This window comes from Oncorhynchus mykiss, chromosome 2 (genome assembly GCF_013265735.2).
Source record: "Oncorhynchus mykiss isolate Arlee chromosome 2, USDA_OmykA_1.1, whole genome shotgun sequence".
Lineage (NCBI taxonomy): Eukaryota > Metazoa > Chordata > Actinopteri > Salmoniformes > Salmonidae > Oncorhynchus > Oncorhynchus mykiss.
In genome coordinates, this window is record NC_048566.1 from 15154243 (window position 1) to 15171829 (window position 17587).

The window sequence follows — 17587 nt, forward strand, 5'->3', positions numbered from 1 at the left end:
TTTGTCACCGGACTGCCTTCGTCAGCGGGGAAGACTGTTATTCTTACGGTTGTCGATAGGTTCTCTAAGGCGGCTCATTTCATTCCCCTTGCTAAGCTTCCTTCTGCTAAAGAGACGGCACAAATCATCATCGAGAATGTTTTCAGAATTCATGGCCTTCCGTCAGACGTCGTTTCGGACAGAGGTCCGCAATTCACGTCTCAATTTTGGAGGGAGTTTTGCCGTTTGATTGGGGCTTCCGTCAGTCTCTCTTCCGGCTTTCACCCCCAGTCTAACGGTCAAGCAGAACGGGCCAATCAGACTATTGGTCGCATCTTACGCAGTCTTTCTTTTCGCAACCCTGCGTCTTGGTCAGAACAGCTCCCCTGGGCAGAATACGCCCACAACTCGCTTCCTTCGTCTGCGACCGGGCTATCTCCTTTTCAGAGTAGCCTCGGGTACCAGCCTCCGCTGTTCTCATCTCAGTTCGCCGAGTCCAGCGTCCCCTCCGCTCAGGCTTTTGTCCAACGTTGCGAGCGCACCTGGAAGAGGGTCAGGTCTGCACTTTGCCGATATAGGACGCAGACTGTGAGGGCTGCTAATAAGCGTAGAACTAAGAGTCCTAGATATTGTCGCGGTCAGAGAGTTTGGCTCTCCACTCAGAACCTTCCCCTTAAGACGGCTTCTCGCAAGTTGACCCCGCGGTTCATTGGTCCGTTCCGTATTTCTCGGGTCATTAATCCTGTCGCAGTTCGACTTCTTCTTCCGCGATACCTTCGTCGCGTCCACCCGGTCTTCCATGTCTCCTGTATCAAGCCCGTTCTTCGCGCCCCCGCTCGTCTTCCCCCCCCCCCCCCCCCATCCTTGTCGAGGGCGCACCCATCTACAGGGTCCGTAGGATTTTGGACATGCGTCCTCGGGGCCGTGGTCACCAATACCTCGTAGATTGGGAGGGGTACGGTCCTGAGGAGAGGAGTTGGGTTCCCTCTCGGGACGTGCTGGACCGTGCGCTGATCGAGGATTTCCTCCGTTGCCGCCAGGTTTCCTCCTCGAGTGCGCCAGGAGGCGCTCGGTGAGTGGGGGGGTACTGTCATGTATTGTCATGTTGTGTCTTGTTTCTGTCCTTTCCTTTCACCCTGTCTCCCTCTGCTGGTCGTGTTAGGTTACCTTTTCTCCTCTTTCCCCCAGCTGTTCCCTGTCTCCTCCTAACTACCTCATTCACCCCTTTTCCCACCTGTTCCCTTTTTCCCTCTGATTAGGTCCTCTATATCCCTCTCTGTTTTTGTTCCTGTCCTTGTCGGATTCTTGTTTGTGTGTCTCATGCCTGAACCAGACTATCATCGTGTTTGCTGCAACCTTGTCCTGTCCTGTCGGAATCTACCTGTCCATCTGAGCCCACGTATGTTCATCATTAAAGAAACTCTGTTTGTTAATTCGCTTTTGGGTCCTCATTCACGCACCTGACACATACATTTGCATACTGTCCCTCATGTGCTAATTAGAGTTGATTGATTTATGTTCTTCACGGTTTTGTTTTGTATCTATTATCTTATTTTATTCTTATTTATTGTTGTTGGTTATACACTATGTGGGTGGGGGCAATGGTTAAAAAATTCACCATATAACTTTGTGTTGATCTTTTTCTGCAGGGAGGGTTTTGGTGCCAGCAAGTTAGTGTATGGCCCCCTCTAGTCGTTCAGGATAATGGAGGTTTGGAGTACAGAACTCAACTAGTGGTAACCAATGATGTTATATACATGATGATGTTATATAACATCATTGTTTATATACATCATTGTTGGTAACGTTCTAATGCATACAGTCAGATCTGAATGTATTTTATCCAACCATATGGATATCTTCTCAGTGAAGGAGAGCGGACAAACTTCAGCCAAAGCTCCTCATGGGCCTTCTATGGGCCTCACTTAGTTGAACACACTGGTTGTGGTCCTCTGTTGCTCAGATGGTAGAGCATGGTGCTTGTAATGCTAGGGTATTGGGTTTGAGTCCAAAGACTACCCATATGTAAAATGTGTCCACGCGTGATTGTAAGTAGTGTTGGATGAAAGTGTCTGCTAAATGGCATATAGTCTTTGTAAATCCAGGCTAGCACTTTATTCTAAGGTACAAAACAACCAGCTATTTACTAAGAAATTACATGTAATTACACAGTAATAACATAGGAATTACTCAGTTGTTTCTTTGGGATTACTGAAAACATGCACCACCAAGCAGCATTTGGCACCAGGTAGTTATATAGCACCAGAGTACACACTGGTACCACATAATGTCCTATTAAATACCAGGTAAACACCAGTTGGAAAATAATAAATAATTGCTACCACACCAGTGTACAGGGTACCTGCCCTCCCACTGTTTAAAATGCAGAACACGGTATATTGTGCATTCGGAGAGTATTCCGACCGCTTGACTTTTTCCAGATTTTGTTACGCTAGAGCCTTATTCTAAAATGGATTAAATAAAGAAAAAATCTCATCACTCTACACACAATACCCCGTAATGACAAAGCAAAAGCAGGTTTTTAGAAAGTGTAGCTAATTTATTAAATAGAAACAGAAATACCTTATTTAGGCCTCCCGGGTGGCGCAGTTGTTAAGGGCGCTGTACTGCAGCGCCAGCTGTGCCACCAGAGACCCCGGGTTCGCGCCCACGCTCTGTCGTAACCGGCCGCGACCGTGGGGCGTCTGTGGGGCGATGCACAATTGGCCTAGCGTCGTCCGGGTTAGGGAGGGCTTGGCCTAGGGATATCGTTGTCTCATCGCACACCAGCGACTCCTGTGGCGGGCTGGGCGCAGTGTGTGCTAACCAAGGTTGCCGGGTGCACAGTGTTTTCTCCGACACATTGGTGCGGCTGGCTTCCAGGTTGGATGCGTGCTGTGTTAAGAAGCAGTGCGGCTTGGTTGGGTTGTGTATCGGAGGACGCATGACTTTCAACCTTCGTCTCTTCCGAGCCAGTACGGGAGTTGTAGCGATGAGACAAGATAGTAGCTACTAAAACAATTGGATACCATGAAATTGGGGAGAAAAAAGGGGTAAAATATATATTTTTTTTTAAGAAATACCTTAAGTATTAAGTATTGAGACTCGAAATTTAGCTTAGGTGCTTCCTGTTTCTACAACTTGATTTGGAAAGGCACACAAATGTACATAAGGTCCCACAGTTGACAGTGCATGTCAGAGCAAAAAACCAAGCCATGATGCCGAAGGAATTTTCCGTAGAGCTCCGAGACAGGATTGTGTCGAGGCAAACGGTACCAAAACATTTCTGCAGCATTGAACACAGCGGACTCCATCATTCTTAAATGGAAGAAGTTTAGAACCACAAAGACTCTTCCTTGAGCTGGCCACCCAGCCTTACTGAGCAATCGGGCGAGAAGGGCCTTGGTTAGGGAGGTGACCAAGAACCCGATGATCACTCTGACAGAGCTCCAGAGTTCCTCTGTGGAGATGGGAGAACCTTCCAGAAGGACAACCTTCTTTGCTGCACTCCACCTATAAGGCCTTTATGGTAGAGTGGTGGCCAGACGGAAGCCACTCCTCAGTAAAAGGCACATGACAGCTCGTTTGGAGTTTGCCAAAAGACACCTAAAGCACATTCAGACCATGAGTAACAAGATTCTGGTCTGATGAAACCAATATTTAACTTTTTGGCCTGAACACCAAGCATCACATCTGGAGGAAACCTGGCACCATTCCTACGGTGAAGCACGGTGGTGGCAGCGTCACCTGTGGGGATGTTTTTCAGCGGCAGGGACTGGGAGACTAGTCACGATCGACGGAAAGATTAACGGAGCAATGTACAGAGTGATCTTTGATGAAAACCTGCTCCAGAGGACCTCAGACTGTGGCGAAGGTTCACCTTCGAACAGGACAACAACCCTAAGCACACAGCCAAGACAACACTGGAGTGGCTTCAGGACAAGTCTCTGAATGTTCTTGAGTGGCCCAACCAGAGCCCGGACTTGAACCCGATCGAACATCTCTGGAGAGACCTGAAAGTAGCTGTGCAGCGATGCTCCCCATCCAACCTGACAGAGCTTGAGAAGATCTGCAAAGAAGACTGGGAGAAACTCCCCAAATACAGGTGTGCCAAGCTTATAGCGTCATACCCAAGAAGACTTGAGGCTGTAATAGCTGCCAAAGGTGCTTCAACAAAGTACTGAGTAAATGGTTTGAATACTTATGTAAATGTGATATTTCAGTTTTTATTTGTAATACATTTGCAAACATTTCTAAAATCCTGTTTTTGCTTTGTCATAATGGGGTATTGTGTGTAGATTGATAAGGGGAAAACATTTTTTTTATCAATTTTGGAATAAGGCTGTAAAGTAACAAAATGTGGAAAAAGTCAAGGGGTCTGAATACTTTCCGAATGCACCTCATTGATGTGGCTCAATGTCTGGAATTCAATCAGCTCAGTTTGAATTGCGGCCTCTTCCAGCGAGGGTCGTCTTAGCAAGGGAGGGGAATTCTCTACCAAGGTGGACTGTGAGAGGATCACGTAAAACGCAATGATATCCTTGGGCCTGCTGTCGTCTTCAAATCTGGTGGAGAAGTTGTCCCTCAGCTGCTTGACGAAATCTTGCGTCACATCTGTGGCAATGCTGGGCCTGGTCACTCTCCCTGTCGTTTCTTCAGTGTGCAGAAGTGCAGCAGCCTTCCACATTACAAGTCCAAATCGAACAACTCAAGCTGCCTAGTAAAGGCCTCAAGTTTTTACACCATGCCCACGACTGTTTTCCCTCTTACTTGTAACTGCAGATTTAACCCGTTTAAGTGACAGAATATGTCAGCCAAAAAAGCTGTGTGTCTAGCTTGCAGTTAATGCTTCAATGTTTCTGCGTCGGGCCTCTGGGGCGGGAAGGCCACTTTGAAAGTTCCATGCTTGGATTCATAATAACGTCTGAGATTGAATTATTTGACAACAGCGACATTTTCATTGCAAAGAAATTAGTCACACCGGCTTGGCAGTGAGAAAATAATATGGTAAGATGAACGCATATCTCTCTGTATATTTTTCCCTGAAACTTTCCATTATCCTTCTTTCTTTTAATACTTTTTAAGAGGACAATTTATCTTTCTATCAAGCTAATTGTTCTGAACGAATGTTGACTTAAAAGAGATTAGTGTAGCCTACAGTAGTCTATGTAGACCTGTTTTCCCCCAGCAATCAACTCACAGAGAAATAGACACAAATAATTATTTAATAGAGACATGGTGATTTTATGAGCGTTATCGGATCGAAATTATTATATTATTGCCACTGAATGTATTATGTACTAATCAGATGTGTTAAAATTGTTGTTGAATTTGTAGTGTAGGGCAATTCATTGTGCTAATATTATATAATAATTATGTTCTGGCCCACCGAATATTAGCTCAGAAATATTTTGTCTCGAGGCCAAACCTAGTAGATGAACCCTGATCTCCAGCCTTGTCTGAGTACCCAGAGCTAGAAAAATGCATGCTTTCAGACACACAATCCGTTTCACACAAAAAAAGCATTCTAAACTCTAAATTTTCTTCAAAAAGCGAAAAATGTTCACAAAAATAGTGTAGCATTCACAACTCTACTACAGCCTTGTCTGAGTACCTAAGGCCAAATAGCCGTCTTGATATTACCTCAGTGCGAGCTGGTATAGCATATGTGGGATCTGGTATGGCATATCTACAGCCTATAGTAGTCTGAGTACCCATCGAGAAAAACATGTTTTTAGACAAATAATACATTTTCACAAAATTACTGTAGCATTCACAACTGTGCATTGTCTTCATCAGGCCTTGTAAAGCTGAAAACATGGTGTATAAATAGTTTTGGAGTCGGTTAAAGCGTCTGCAAGTTTGAAGTAGACAAAAGGAAATGCCAATGAGCTTGTCATTGGCCAGTGAGGGTAACACGGTAACGGTATGTAGATACTGAACGTGATTGGCTACTGCAGCTTGCGGACTGGAAACCCCCTGAAAGATCAGCGTTGAAAGAAACGAAAGTTGAGCCTAACTATTGATGCTGTTCAGAGTGGTGCGGAGGAAAAAATAAACACAAAAGAACAGGAAAAGAATAAGACAAAGTGAGCCTGCTTTTCAAGACACTGGTCCTGCTTCAACAGTGATCCTGCGTCAAGTAAAGCTTAGCAGTGTTTAGCAGTCTTCAACTTGACCGTAAGTACTTTATTATTAATGTTCCATGCCATGTATAAAACACTCCTAGACCTGTCGCACAGGCTGGTGAAACTCAGCCTGACTTATTTGCCCTAATGCAGACAGCAGCACCATCAATCAAGCAATGGTGTAAAGTACTTAAGTAAAAATACTTTAAAGTACTACAAATGTAGTTTTTTGGGGGTATCTGTACTTTGCTTTACTATTTATATTTTTTGACAACTTTTAATTTTACTTCACTACATTCCTAAAGAAAATTATGTACATTTGACTCCATACATTTTCCCTGAAACCCAAATGTACCCGTTACATTTTGAATGCGTATCATGACATAAAATGGTAATTCGTACACTTATCAAGAGAACATCACTCGCCATCCCAACTGCCTCTGATCTGGCAGTCTCACTAAACACAAATGCTTTGTTTGTAAATGATGTCTGAGTGTTGGAGTGTGACCCTGGATATCCGTAAATAAAAAAAAACAAGAACATTGTGATGTCTGGTTTGCTTAATATAAGGAATTTTTAATTATTCATAATATAACTTTAACTTTTTATACTTAATTATATTTTAGCAACTACATTATTTTTTTTAAAACCAAATACTTTTACTCAAGTAGTATTTTACTGGGTGACTTTCACTTTTACTTGAGTCATTTTCTATTAAGGGAGCTTTACTTGAGTCATTTTCTATTAAGGGAGCTTTACTTGAGAATGTAGTACTTTTTCTACCACTGCAATCAGAGAAAGTTTCTGTGCTGGGTGGTGTTTCCCTTTTGAAACTTGAAATAAACCGGATTGATTGTTGATTGACTTTACCTACCACTGCTCTCCCTTTTGTTCACCTGGAAATTCGTATAACACCCCCCCTAGCCTACTTGGGCCCCTTGATAATCAACCAGTGGCCATTTTAATAAAATACCTCTTCTGATGTCAAAGCCAGACAGTACAACAGCCGGGATTGAGTCAAAAGCGCATTGTCGACCAGTGCACTGTACTTACTTTTGAAAATGTAGGAGAAAATCCATATTCTAGATAATAACTAAACTACACAGCCCAGTCTCTCAATTCAGCTTATGGCAATCCTTCATCACAATGCTCTTTGCATTATCTTTAATGTTGTATTTAATATCAACAGACTGACATGAACTCGGCTAATCCTCTCTAGTTTCAGACCGTTTTAAGTGATACCCACGGTGGGATGGGCAAACAAGGAATGTTATCCTCAAAATGTAAATGTAGGAAGTCAGTTTGTTTGGCAGGGTGATGTGTATCTTACAGTAAGTAGTGCAGTAGGTCATAATTCATTCAGGGTGATACTGTTAGTTTTTGTCATATTTAGACACATTGTCTTTTCTGAAATATAGAGCCATATATATGGTGACTCCTACTCAAAGGATAATGAACCAATGGCTTAACGCAGCAGAGTGTTAGGGTCTGTTGGAAATGATCAATCCAAGGAAATATAGTGCAGTGTTCATTCAAATAGGATATTGACAACAATAGTTTTTTGTAGATTTTTTAAAAGTGATCAGAGGACACCCTCCATTCAGAGATTGGGAATATTTGACCTACAGAGGATTTGTGCTGGTTTTTACTGAGAACAGAACTCAGAACCAACCTTTCACGATGGAAAACTACCAGAGCAGATGGTGCTATATTATTATGAGGACCGTTATCTATGCTAGCCAGGTCAGCTATGCATGGCCTGAGAGAGAACCACTTGACCTGCAACTGACTTCAACACGTCCATAAATTCCTGTTGACCTGCAAGTAAAGTGTTTGGTCCCACACAATGTTTTGTGTTTACTTATAATTATGATCAGATGACAACAGCTCAAGATGGCGTGGAAAACACTTTAATCAGGCTCAATGTAACACTGTGGAAGGATAAGGGCCCCTATTCAGGCACACACAGATAGGGGTCTAGGGGTGCCCTTTTCCCCCACATATAAGAAAAGTGTATTTTCAGATTGGTGGTGTTTCTTAAAGGGGTATTCTGCAAACCAAACAACAACAAATAACATAAAAATAAAAAAATCACCATGTTATTTTTGTCTATTTCTCGGTGCGTTGATTGGTGGGGGAAAACAGGTCTACATAGACTACTGTAGGCTACACTAATCTTTTAAGTCAACATTCGTTCAGAACAATTAGCTTTAAATCAAGACAAAATGTTGCTCTTAAAAAGTATCAAAAGAAAGTTGGATAATGAAAATCGAAATTTCAAGGAAGAATGTACAGAGAGATGAAAATGTCCCTGTTTGGAAATAATTAAATCTCAGAGATCATTATGGATCTAAGCATGTAACTTTCAAAGTGGCCTTCCCGCCCGAGACAGAGGCCCAGGTAGAAACACTGAAGCATTAACGGCAAGCTGATATATTCTGTCACTTAAACAGGTTAAAAGTGCAGTTATAAGTAAAAGGGAAAACAGTCGTAGAAAATGGTGTAAAAACTTGAGGCCTTTACTAGGAAGATTGAGTTGTTCGATTTGGATTAATAATCTGGAAGGCTACTGCACTTCAGCACAGTGAATAAACGACAGGGAGAGTGACCATGCCCAGCATGGTCACAGATGTGATTTCAAGATTTCATCAACCAGCTGAGGGACAACTTCTCCACCAGATTTGGCTGGGATTTGAAGACTGCACCATGCCCACGGATATCATTGCGTTTTTACGTGATCCTCTCACAGTCCGCACAGGTGGAGAATTCTCCTCCCTTGTTAAGAAAACAATACCCTCGCAGGGATGTGCTCAGGAGTGCGGAGGCCTTGTAGCGTTTTGGGTGGCATGCTCAGAGGAATACAGCACAATAAAGTAACTTGCATTTTATTTGCTAACAATGTTTGGATCGATTTACACCTGTGAGTCCTCATTTTCCTCTATGAACGCAATATAGATTCACGACAGGAAAAATATTTCATATAAGTCAATCGATGACTGCCTGCGCATCAAAATCACATCCAGCTCCCATTGAGTAAGTAACTTATTGGCCTATATGACTGTATTTAGTAAATACTAACATTATTGTGAGTGCTTATCCAGGGATATTTAGGTCTCAAGCTGACAGTATTTTCTGTTCTGTCATTACACGTCTATCTGGATACAGACATTGAGATACAGACATTGAGCTACAGACATTGAGCTACAGACATTGAGATACAGACATTGAGCTACAGACATTGAGCTACAGACATTGAGCTACAGACATTGAGATACAGACATTGAGCTACAGACATTCAGATACAGACATTGAGCTACAGACATTCAGATACAGACATTGAGCTACAGACATTCAGATACAGACATTGAGCTACAGACATTCAGATACAGACATTGAGCTACAGACATTCAGATACAGACATTGAGCTACAGACATTGAGCTACAGACATTGAGCTACAGACATTCAGATACAGACATTGAGCTACAGACATTCAGATACAGACATTGAGCTACAGACATTCAGATACAGACATTGAGCTACAGACATTCAGATACAGACATTGAGCTACAGACATTGAGCTACAGACATTGAGCTACATACATTCAGATACAGACATTGAGCTACAGACATTCAGATACAGACATTGAGCTACAGACATTGAGCTACAGACATTCAGATACAGACATTGAGCTACAGACATTGAGCTACAGACATTCAGATACAGACATTCAGATACAGACATTGAGCTACAGACATTCAGATACAGACATTGAGCTACAGACATTCAGATACAGACATTGAGCTACAGACATTCAGATACAGACATTGAGCTACAGACATTCAGATACAGACATTGAGCTACAGACATTGAGCTACAGACATTGAGCTACAGACATTGAGATACAGACATTGAGCTACAGACATTGAGTTACAGACATTGAGCTACAGACATTGAGCTACAGACATTGAGCTACAGACATTCAGATACAGACATTGAGCTACAGACATTCAGATACAGACATTGAGCTACAGACATTCAGATACAGACATTGAGCTACAGACATTCAGATACAGACATTGAGCTACAGACATTCAGATACAGACATTGAGCTACAGACATTGAGCTACAGACATTCAGATACAGACATTGAGCTACAGACATTCAGATACAGACATTGAGCTACAGACATTCAGATACAGACATTGAGCTACAGACATTCAGATACAGACATTGAGCTACAGACATTCAGATACAGACATTGAGCTACAGACATTCAGATACAGACATTGAGCTACAGACATTGAGCTACATACATTCAGATACAGACATTGAGCTACAGACATTCAGATACAGACATTGAGCTACAGACATTGAGCTACAGACATTCAGATACAGACATTGAGCTACAGACATTCAGATACAGACATTGAGCTACAGACATTCAGATACAGACATTGAGCTACAGACATTCAGATACAGACATTGAGCTACAGACATTCAGATACAGACATTGAGCTACAGACATTCAGATACAGACATTGAGCTACAGACATTCAGATACAGACATTGAGCTACAGACATTCAGATACAGACATTGAGCTACAGACATTGAGCTACATACATTCAGATACAGACATTGAGCTACAGACATTCAGATACAGACATTGAGCTACAGACATTGAGCTACAGACATTCAGATACAGACATTGAGCTACAGACATTGAGCTACAGACATTCAGATACAGACATTCAGATACAGACATTGAGCTACAGACATTCAGATACAGACATTGAGCTACAGACATTCAGATACAGACATTGAGCTACAGACATTCAGATACAGACATTGAGCTACAGACATTCAGATACAGACATTGAGCTACAGACATTCAGATACAGACATTGAGCTACAGACATTCAGATACAGACATTGAGCTACATACATTCAGATACAGACATTGAGCTACAGACATTCAGATACAGACATTGAGCTACAGACATTCAGATACAGACATTGAGCTACAGACATTCAGATACAGACATTGAGCTACAGACATTCAGATACAGACATTGAGATACAGACATTGAGCTACAGACATTCAGATACAGACATTGAGCTACAGACATTCAGATACAGACATTGAGCTACAGACATTCAGATACAGACATTGAGCTACAGACATTGAGCTACAGACATTCAGATACAGACATTGAGCTACAGACATTCAGATACAGACATTGAGCTACAGACATTCAGATACAGACATTGAGCTACAGACATTGAGCTACAGACATTCAGATACAGACATTGAGCTACAGACATTCAGATACAGACATTGAGCTACAGACATTCAGATACAGACATTGAGCTACAGACATTCAGATACAGACATTGAGCTACAGACAGCGCCTTTTTTCTTTAAATTATGGTTTTATGTTGGATGCTACATTTTTGTCCAATTGCAATTGTAAGTAGTCCTCATAAAAAAAATCCTACTTCTATTAGGCCAAATATTTTTTCATTGTGAAAGATGATGTTAAGCCTCATAGCCCACCTCAGCCAGTATTTCATATAGGCCTAGACTCTGAAGAAATATACTTCAATTAAGCCCTGGTGTTGTTTGTAAAGTCAAACTAAAATGAACATTAGTGTTGAACTGGTGTAGGTTTTTTATGTATGTTGCTGTGCTACACTTGCATAGCAAGACTCTTACTAGAGCTTGTGAATTCAATATAGATTTTAATACAGAGTAGCAAAGCCGTGCTGATCCATGGAACAACCAACTTATCTGAGCACAGAGCTCTGCCTTTTTAGTTTTGCAGCCTCACAAACAGTATATGGTATGAAATCACTCCCCTTGTCCTTCCACCACCATTATCTTTTAGTCCGAGTTCTTGCTTGTTCACACCTAGTAACGCCCACATCTGCTTCAGGTTAGATTATAATGGTGGCAGGACCCCTTATGTAATACAAAAAATAATAAATTTATTGCATACTTCACATTTCACATGTTGGTCATTTTGCTACCATCCTCCCTCCACGTTCTCCTGTCATTAGTATGTCCAGATGTAACAAATGTAATTATGGCCTTAGCTAATGTACTCATGTACATTGTTTTAATGTAATCATTGGCATGTTTGTTTTGCCCAGAAGCAACAAATGCACTAGATGATATCATTTCTACTTCCTGTTAATGTGATTATTGTCCTGTTTTCTCAGCATAGCAACTGCACCTAGTTACATTGCATTAACTCCCACACAAGTTAGCTATATTTTCAGTACCAGGCGCTGTTCACCTCCTATTGATTGCGCCGCGGTTGCAGCTTTACGTTTCACCACCACAAAATGGTCCGCCAACTTTTTTATTAATTCACTGTATCCTGCATTCTCTCTCCACATGAATGAAGTTAAAATGTAACTTTTTCATTATTTAGATAGGGGCCAAATCATTTTGCTGGCATGCCAGATTTGGCCCGCGGGCCGCCAGTTGGGGAACCATGCCCTAAGGAAAGGGACTCTCCTCCCAGGGCTGGGTAAACGAGACCTTTCCTTCCCTGCTGAGCGAGAACACAGAACGTTTCAGCCAGTCAGGCAAGGAGCCACAGCACCTAGCCCCGCCCTCACTCTCCATTCGAACTGAATTATAAAAGCGTGGCTCGAATAATGGCCACTGCCGACCAAAATCCTTCTGCTGCTCAGACATAAGCGTAGTTGGTAACTGGAAAGCACCCTTGCTTACCTTCAGATTATAATTGTGACACATAGGCCTATGTTTTATCCCTACTCACTAAGAAAGTTTCCTATCAATTGAAATGATAGATGGTGCCCTGTTTATGGTGGAATATAGAAAACACATATTTTAAATTACACCATTAGTTACCCAATTAAATAGACATTATCATAATGTTAGGCCACTCCTCTACACCAGTAATTAAAATATTCATGCAAGTAGACCACTGATTGACCAGCTCATCCTCCTCAGGAGTATGGCATCATACTCTGAGGAAAAAGCAAGCATTTTTTTAAATGTCTGTTTGAGATACAAGTTTAAGGTGTTATTTTTTTATTTTTATATATATATGCTTTGGCCTTATATGAGTATAAGATTAGTCAACATTATTTGGGTATAACTGTCTATTTTCACTGGACAGTTACTTTAAGTCGAATAATGTTGGTGTTTTTTATGATGGGAGGGTCGGGAGCACGTGACTGGCTTCAATATTCTTTCATTGGTCACCTAAGTAAAGATGTTGCTAGAGTGCTGACCAACTTTTCAACATGTGCTCAAGCTGTAAATTCTCAAAGTATTTTGAGCTCTTAGTTTACTGACAGACTAGCTCTGGTCCAGAGCTTTTGCTGTCCCACATTCCTAATCTCAACAGGCATGGGATTTGAACCAGCAACCCTGTGGGCAATGGTTCACCTCTTTAACCTTTAGGTTGTACAGTACATTTTTATGGTAGCCTACATATTAAATTGCTGACTGAGTAAACGCAGACTGACACTTCTTCTTTCTCCAATACTTTCCAAACATCCCACATCACTCTGTGTTACTGTATGTTGGTGGTTTCAGAAGACACATTAGTTCTCGTTCGTTAGACTAATGTTTTCCTTTTTGGTATTTTAAACTTTTCTTCCAAATTTTCCTCAGACAACGCTGAAGTGAGAGCAGAACATGGACGTGGTTGTGCGCCATAACCACAGAGGACACCAGGAGTTTGCTGTCCAGGCCGAGCACTTGAAACTGCCGTACCTAGGACTGAGACTGAAAGCTCAGGGCATTCACAACGAGTACCTCTTCAAAGACAACATCCCAAAATACCCAAGGCCAGAGTTCTGGGTTTCCCAGCTCAGACACGACACGAATGGTGGCGGGCTATTTGGCATAGCCGTCGAAAGCGAAGGGGGGTTCTGTGCTAGGGACCGAGAAGAGGGGCCAGAGGACCCAGAAGAGGGGCCAGAGGGTTTGGACCTGCTGTGGTGGAGCTTGTCTTTGGGAGCAGAGGAGATGGCCTCGGCTGAACAACGTCTGCTCCAGACCAGGTACCCTGACAGGACAGAGGAGCAGGCCAGGGAGCAGAAATCCTTCCTGCAGAGGTTCGCCACCTCACCTGCCTTCCTGGACACCTCTCGGCTGGGCTCCTACCGCTTCACCTACCCCCTGGAGGAGCTGCTTAAGAGATACCGGGAACAGGTACTGAAGTCTTGTTAATGGAACTGTTAAAACATCTGTAGAATAAACATACAGGACTGCTGGGTACATACCGAGACCATGTTAGAATTTGTGGTCAAATAATTTAAAGAAACAAGAATATGTAATTTAATGATATTGAAGGTGTTTGTCTTTTTTTTAGCTATGCGTTGGACACGAGCCAATCCTGCGTGTGTATGAGACAGTCCTGTACAAACAGGAGGTGATGTACTCAGTGCTAGTCCACAGTCACTACAACAACGACCTCTTTGAGAAGTACCCTCTCCTCCAGGACAATGACGATGGAGTCTGCGCTTACAGAGATGGACAAATCATTTGGAGACCCGAGGCCATGTGTGAGACACACAGGTTAGAGTGGGCACAACTTCTACTGGGGATGGGGGGGGGGGGGGGGACATGACCCCTCTACATTCTGAAATTGGATGTTTGTTCCCCCCAGTTTTATCATTGCACTGTGATACAAAACGTGGCACCGGTGGGCTTTAGGACAATGTGGAAGCCTTAGAGCGGTTATCCCCCCCCCACTTCTAAAACCAAATTGCGCCCCTGGTATAATTCACAGATCAATGTAAACAATGTGCAGACTCAAAACATTTCCATGCAATGCTAAATATGTCAGTTACTTTAGATGTAACGTAGCAATAATAAGTACAAAAATCACTCTCAATTATAGCATGGGATGCTTTAATTACAATTTGAATTGACTCACACTTTTACTTCCTTTCCACAGCTTCAAACTGGTGCCAAAGCCCTACCAGAACCAGGATGTAGCCCACCTGATCCCTGATCCACAGAAACACCAGTTCTACGTTTGGGACAACATTGCTGTAGCGTTCCACATGGACGGTTCACAGGTTAGATTTCACATCAACTCTATTGATTGGATCAACAATGTTTGTACCGGAAAGTAACAGGGTGTAAAGGATTTAGTTCTAGCCCAACTCTAACACACCTGATTCAATTAAGCAACTAATTATCAAGACCTTTAGAAGTGTAATCTGTGTGTAAGTGGTGCCTGGAACAAAACCCTGCACACCCTGTATCTCTCCAGGATAGGTTTTAAGACAACTGCTTTGTTGGTATAACTTTTAAAGGTATAACAATGTTGCCAAAGCAACAAGACTTTACAATCAGCAATCAAAAGTCTAGTTATCAATTAAGATGATGAAAAATTCTGTTCCTCTCAGATGTTGAACTTCGATATGTACAATTTGAGAGGCCATCTGAGATTCTGTGAGCCAGGAACGCCACCAATTTCCCCCATCTGTGAGTTCACCACATACGAGGAGGCCAAAGACATGGTAGACTGCTATTGGCCTTACTACCATACCCCCCTGTTCTGATAAACTTACTACTACACCCCCCTGTTCTGATAAACTTACTACTACACCCCCCTGTTCTGATAAACTTACTACTACACCCCCCTGTTCTGATAAACTTACTACTACACCCCCCTGTTCTTATTTCTCCTATTTCTTGATTTGTTGTTTGGATTGTTTTCATGATTGTGTATTTGGATTGTATTTGCGAGACGTTCTACTGCACTGTTGGAGCTAGTAACACAATCTTTTCCATGCACCTGCCATAACACCTGCAAATCTGTGTACGTGACCAATAAACTTTGATTTGATGATGATTTTGAAGTTAGGTAAAGTTAAAATTATTATTCTTTTAACATGCTTCACTGGTTTAAACCCAGTAAGCTACATGTGTTTTTGTTAGTCAGCATTAGTACATTCTTTGTCAGGTTTGAGAACATATTGCTTTTGTTATTTTTGTGCCTTTGCTCTACAAGGAGCTAAAAGGACTCAAGTATTTTTTGTTAAGTTAGAATTTTTAAGAAAATAAATCTTCTACATTGGGACTAAACTATGTAGCCCAGTCTCTCAATTCAGCCTATGGCAATCTTTCATCACAATGCTCTTGACATGATCTGTAATGCTTTATTTAATCTCAACAGACTGACATGACCACTGCTACTCCTGTCTCTAGTTTCAACCCTTTGTTAATCATGATGGGCGGCCCAGGACAGAATCAGCAAACATGGAATCGTATCCTCAGTTTGTTTGGTAATGTCTTTTACAGTAGTAGTACAGTGAATAATTATTTTTGCAGGATGATATTGTCAGTTTGTTGTCACATTTAGATATTTCTCCTGTATAGAGTGAGAGAAATGGTAACTCCCACCCTGTGCAGCATTGTGTAAAGTTTCAGATGCATGGAAAGATGACTGGGAATATAGCCGAATACAAACAGTGTTGTTATTCCCCCCGCAAGGCAATCAAACAAGTGAACAGTATAAACAGTATAAAGACAAAGTGGAGTCGCAATTCCATGGCTCAGACACAAGAACTATGTGGCAGGGACTACAGGTAATCACAGACTACAAAAAGAAAACCAGCCACGTCATGAACACCAACATCTTGCTTCCAGACAAACTAAACATGTTCTTTGCCCGCTTTGAGGATAATACAGTGCCACCAAGGACTGCGCCCCCCCTCCTTCTTCGTAGCTAATGTGAGTAAGACACTTAAACGTGTTAACCCTTGCAAGGCTGCCGGCCCAGACCACAGTGGTTCCTTATGGGGGGTGATTCATGCCAGAATTAAGCTTTGTGAAGCTACTGATACCTCTCACCAAGTCACCTAACGTCTTCCTAGTGTCATAAATTAATGGCATGAATTAACATGAACTGTCAATGGAGACAAGTTTGTTTCTAAGGCATCAAACTGCCGACGCGTTCACGTCATGTGACACATACACATCATGTAGACGTAGTGTTCACGTGGTGTTCACATCGCGTAACATGTCACTGACACGCCACATGTCAGTTTGTGTTTAAGTATATTATGAATGATCTTACCATGAAAGTCTTAAAAACGCCTACATGTGTTACATGTTACGTGTTAGTTTAAGTGTCTGTGTAGTTCATCAAATTCATTTGTCGATTTAGCTAAAATAGGCCTATCACCTCAATACAAAAATTATTAGGCTAGTTGATATCGCAGCCACCATTACTGTGTAGATATGCCTATTTCAAGGGCTTCTTGGTAGCCTAGTGGTTAGAGCATTGGGCCAGTAGCTGAAAGATTGCTAAATCAAATCCCAAAGCTGGTTCTCTGGGTGACTGAATACTTGTATTTCGATTAAGGCAGCCTCCCGCAACGCTCTGATTCAGAGGGGTTGGGTTAAATGCACATTTCAATTGTGGAGGGAGTCTAGGTCTCTAGCGGCGAATTCAAAACAACTCAGAAGTCAGCAATCT

At 42.1% G+C, this 17587-nt stretch overlaps 1 protein-coding gene across 1 annotated transcript; it reads left to right on the plus strand.

The window, feature by feature from the left end:
* Positions 1–5929: 5929 nt before the first annotated feature.
* Positions 5930–16191, plus strand: LOC110507970. The gene is made up of 5 exons (XM_021588400.2): positions 5930–6159; positions 13762–14304; positions 14465–14670; positions 15053–15176; positions 15510–16191. Exons 2-5 carry the CDS (start codon positions 13786–13788, stop codon positions 15663–15665), a joined length of 1005 nt encoding a protein of 334 aa, XP_021444075.1. The 5' UTR covers positions 5930–6159; positions 13762–13785; the 3' UTR covers positions 15666–16191.
* Positions 16192–17587: the final 1396 nt, after the last annotated feature.

What these genes read in the sequence shown, in the direction of transcription:
- LOC110507970 (XM_021588400.2), top strand. Translation starts at nt 13,786, where the DNA reads ATGGACGTGGTTGTGCGCCATAACCACAGAGGACACCAGGAGTTTGCT. An exon ending in GCCATGTGTGAGACACACAG is followed by an intron (nt 14,671 to 15,052) that starts GTTAGAGTGGGC and finishes TCCTTTCCACAG; the next exon opens with CTTCAAACTGGTGCCAAAGC. An exon ending in TCCACATGGACGGTTCACAG is followed by an intron (nt 15,177 to 15,509) that starts GTTAGATTTCAC and finishes TGTTCCTCTCAG; the next exon opens with ATGTTGAACTTCGATATGTA.